Raw genomic sequence first — 5,000 nt, 5'->3', positions numbered from 1 at the left:
TGTCTCTAACATGCGGCTAACAAGACAAAATGATGAATCCAGCTTGTCACAAGCATGCGATGTGTGCTTACTCTCATTATAATTCTTAATTTTCTCTTAAGACGCGTCCACATCTGTGTCTCTAACATGTAGTCAACAAGACAATAGGATGCATCCAGCTTGTCACAAACATGTTGGTGACAAGTGTGGACGAACTCTTCTATTCCCTTCTGCGAACAAGTTATATTCACCGTGAATGGAGGAACAAAGTGACACACTTTATAAACTTTATTCTGCCTGGCAATGGCCGATTTGATTCATTTAGTGGATGGAACAGTTAGTGAGGGGTCACACCAGAAATAGGTTTAACATCAAGATTAGTTTTCTTTGTATAAGTGTAGTAAAGTTTACTAATTTCTTGACCAAACACATTAACACATTAACACACACACACATACACACACACACACACACACACACACACACACACACACACACACACACACACACACACACACACACACACACACGCACGCACGCACACACACGCACGCACGCACGCACGCACGCACGCACATACATACACACACACACACACACACACACACACACACACACACACACACACACACACACACACACACACACACACACACACACACACACACACACACACACACACACACACACACACTTCAATGGAGACACATGTGCAGAACGAAAATGTAACTAAGTACAGAGTCAGTTCAAAACATTTACCAATTTTCCCTTTCAGTTGCTGTTGCTGCTGAATAGAAGACGTGATTAGCAGCAGAGAGAACAGTAACAGCTGTGGCAGTACAAACTGCACACAGCTGTAAAACGATTAACCAGCTGGTAACTGCCAACAGTCGTCCAGACAAGTCATTAACTTGTTACAAACACCAAAGGAATCAACCTGCAAGGGGTTTCTTCATGTTTGTAACATTTTTGAGGCACGTGTGGATGTGTTTTGGTGGGTCCACATTATGTGTTGCGAACATGTTCGTGACAAGCTAAAACGATAATGCATTGGGTGCAACTAGACGCATGTCGGCATCTTTCTATAGGAGGATTTTTTTTCGATATGTTGACGACACTTGTATGAACACACACATCGAGAACAGAATTTCATAACATACATACCTCTGTCAGTGGGGGAGTTGCCATGTTCGCGGTCCATTTTGCGCAGTGGATCAGCTGTAATACGGAAAAATGGGAATCTATTAGTACAGCAAGTCTTTAACAACATAAACACACATATTATAGTTATTGGATTTCGTGTTGGTTTCCAAGGGTCTTCAGAGTCTCCAGAGGTTCCTCGGATGATCTCCAGAGAAACTCCAGCGGTTCTCCAAAGGATCTCCAGATGGTCTCTAGAGGGTCTCCAGAGGTTCCCCAGATAATTTCCAGAGGTTCTCCAAAAGATTTCCAGATGGTCCCCAAAGAATCTCCAGATGGTCTCTACAGGGTCTCTAATTGGTCTTGGAAGGGTCTCCAGGTGGTCTCTAGTGGTTATCCAGAGGTTCTTCAGAGGGTTCCCATAGGATCTTAAAAGGATTTCCAGATCATCTCTGAAGGCTCTGAGAGAGCCTCAACCAAAGACGATTCTTTCAGGCCAAAAGTCTCATTGTCAGCGGCATGAAATTGCCCGATTTTAGTCAGAATAGAATTCATGAAGTTTACTTTCGTGTTGGAGAAATCGGAACCATCACGTTAAGAAGGCAGTAGGCGTCGGATAGAAGCAACGATATCATACACATGACGATATAATTAACACAACTTATGAGACGACCAAAAATCGCATAACCTACCTCTACTTCATCCACAGTTTAAAATTGAAAAAAGGGGGCGGGACTTTCTCTCCCATCCTCTTCCTCTCTCCTACTCTCTCTCTCTCTCTCTCTCTCTCTCTCTCTCTCTCTCTCTCTCTCTCTCTCTCTCTCTCTATATATATATATATATATATATATCTGTATTCTGTTTACCCACAGACGCTTTCACGCAACTGCGGTATAACTTCACTACATTGAAAAGTTTAAATCCTCTCAGTTACCGGTACGAAGATCGACTATTACTTCAATGCTGCAAATAACCATATGATTAGATTAGCTGTTCTATGTTCTTGTTTTTTAATGATACTGAGTTGATCTTAAATGAAAAAAGAAAATCACAAACTATGCAACAAGGTGAAGAGATGTTTGGTCGAAAAACCAGCAAATCCAGGGTACATAGTTTTCAAACATCTTCAAATTTCACAATTAAAAAAAATATATGTTAATGAAATAATGTGTCAATAAATCGTCCTTTATAGTTAACTGGAAACTAGATTTAATGGGAGTGCTCTTACGAGAGAATGAATCGGTATGCCGCGCTCGTGTGTAGGAACAAAGGTGGTCGGAGCAGAAAAAAAATTGCGGTGGTCAAAAAAAGAAAGAAAGAAAAAAAAGACGAGGAGTCAATTGGTCATCTTAAGAACACCGCCTCTCCTCAACCATTTTTTATTTTATTTTATTTCATTTTTAATTTTATTTTATTTTAATTTTATTCTATATCATTTTACCTTTTGTCCCTCTACTTTGTTGACAGGTAAGTTTGTCATTAACATAATCATCCCTGGTTTACTGACATATACATACGAGACTTGTTTAATTATTCATCTCTTTATTCTATCTATTTATCTATTTTTTTGGATGGGGAGGGGGAGGGGTTGCAGTTGAGCAGAACTTCCGAAAGTGTACAGAACGATTTTTCTTTAAACTACCCAACCATAGAACTTTTTCATCGTACCATTTTCTTTCATCTCTTAAACATAATCACTCATTACGAAACTATTTCTTGATGCGATGACATTTCCTACAGAGAAAAACCTTCCACCGTTAGCCAGAATAAAATAAATAGAGTCTGTTACCTTAGGAAAAATGTTTAGGAATTTATTTCGAAACATAAAAATATTGTGCTAAAGAAAACGGTTCAATTCGCCAGGAGTCTCCTCCATACATTTTATGGACTTGAAGAAGGCCAAGGGCAGTGGACAAGACCTGACAGACGAAAGCGTCCGCTTGAGAGACCTAATCGTTTATATTCGCCAATAAACAGTTTAACCACATCCCTTTATACATTTTATTCTGGTTAATAACATTCGATTTCATTCAGTTTGGGGTACAGATATCACGGTGAAAGAACTGAAGTTTCATTTCATCCTTTTGGTGAGAGGATGAACCCTGGAGATAAGAGATAAGAACTAAAAGACTCTCCCCACCTATCCCTCGAGTGAAGACAAAGACGCTATGTCAAGGGTCGAGTCCAGGGTCGACGAGCTGCATTCTACGTGGCGCGGGTCATTGCGAAAGGGAAACGGAATGGTGGAATATGGGGACGAGGAGAATGGGAGGGGGAGTTTTGGAACAGAGCTCGAAAAAAAAAAAAAAAAATCAAGGGGGACATACATATGTAAGGCACAAAGAGAAACGGCGGGCAATTCCAGAACCTCAGAGAGGTGTGGGAATAAAAAAAAAAAAAAAAAAAAAAAGAGAGAAAGAAATACCTATGGAATGAGTTCATACCAACGGCAAAAGAGCTGGAATAGCGTACGAAGGGGGAGGAGGGGGGGAGAAGTAACGGAAAGGGCATAGGCCTATGGAATGTGGCAGGTCAAAGAAACGGGAGGGTGGCAGAGAGGAGGCAGAGAGGAGGAGGGAAGAGGATAAAAAAAAAAAAAAAAAAAAAAAACGAACCAAGCAATGGTCGAAAGGCTCACCGGTGGGTACTGTAAGTATAGCCTGTCTTACGCACGTGTCTGTACGCGGGTTGGGCACGAGGAAGGGGGGGGGGAGGGGAAACGAGGTGGGGAGAGAAGGGTCCAGAGAAGAAAAGGATCACGAAGGGGAGACCCAAGAACGAGGCTGAAGGGGGGGGAGGAGGGGAGGAGGGGAAGGGGGGGAGGAGGGGAAGGGGGGAGGAGGGAAAGGGGGAGAGGGGGGAGGACCTGGGCCTGACGCGGAGATTATGTGCGCTCTTATACACGTGGACGACGTTGGGGGGGGGTGGAGTAGGGGGGGTCCATAGAAGGGTGAGAAAGATTCCTAGTTCTTAGTCAATAACCAGTGTTTCTAGAAAGGAGGAACGAAAAGTTAGTCTTTTAAGCATAAAGTATTGGTGCGTAGCTCTAGTCCATAGGGGAGTCATGAACGTCCCTAACGTATTGAATGCATAGAATGTATGCAGGGAAAGAAAGGGTGGAAAGTAAGAGGGAATGGAAGAGGAAGAGGAGGAGGAGAGCAAGGAGGAGTACGAGGAAGAAGAGGAAGAGGAAGAGGGTGAGGAGGAGGAGGAGGAGGAGGAGGAGGAGAGCAAGGATGAGTACGAGGAAGAGAAAAAGGAAGAGGAGAAGAAGAGCAAGGAGAAGAGCAAGGAGTACAAGGAGGAATGTAACTAGGAGGAACAAAGAATGAAAGAGGATGGCGAGGAAGAGGACGAGGAAGAGAATGAATAAGGAAAGGAAGAGAAAGAGGAGGATGAGGAGGGGAGGATGGGAAGTATGAGGAGAAAATTGGCTGAGAAAGGTGACTGGATAGGGTAGGATGAGAGAAAGGAAAAGAGAAAGGAAGAAAGGAAAAGAGAAAGGAAGAGATAAGGATATTTAGAGACGAGCGAGGACAAAAAAAAAGACAGAAAAAAAGGAGAAAGAAGAGGTAATACACGCAAAAGGAAGAAAAATAAGAAAGTAGAAAAAATAAAAACTATAAAGAAGAAAAATAAGACAGAACAAAAATGAAAAACGATAAAGAAGAAAAAGAAAATAAAAAAGAAAAAGAAAAAGAAAAAGAAATTGAACCTATTTGGGAGCAGAGCCTTCTTATGTATTTCTTGTATCTGTTACCAGGTTGGAGGAAGGGCCAAGGCGTTGGAGAGCTCAAATCACCGAATAATACTGTAAAGGCGCCGAAGTCGCCAGGCCGACTTCGAAGTCTGTCACCGGGAGGTTCTTCATTCTTCGTGGC

General features: G+C 42.3%; 1 protein-coding gene across 7 annotated transcripts in view; it reads right to left on the bottom strand.

The window, feature by feature from the left end:
* The window catches only part of LOC143032325 (uncharacterized), a 325,478-nt gene that overhangs the window by 135,132 nt on the left and 185,346 nt on the right, over positions 1-5,000 (bottom strand). For all 7 annotated transcript variants that reach the window (XM_076196869.1, XM_076196871.1, XM_076196865.1 and 4 more), the window contains exon 2: positions 1,144-1,197. In XM_076196869.1, coding sequence (XP_076052984.1) covers positions 1,144-1,180 — 37 coding nt within the window. In that variant the 5' untranslated portion in view covers positions 1,181-1,197. The remainder of the gene's footprint in view (positions 1-1,143; positions 1,198-5,000) is intronic.

The sequence above is a fragment of the Oratosquilla oratoria genome, chromosome 13 (genome assembly GCF_046742065.1).
Source record: "Oratosquilla oratoria isolate Oo_2021 chromosome 13, ASM4674206v1, whole genome shotgun sequence".
Classification (NCBI taxonomy): Eukaryota; Metazoa; Arthropoda; class Malacostraca; order Stomatopoda; family Squillidae; genus Oratosquilla; species Oratosquilla oratoria.
This window is presented reverse-complemented; position numbering and strand designations above follow the sequence as displayed.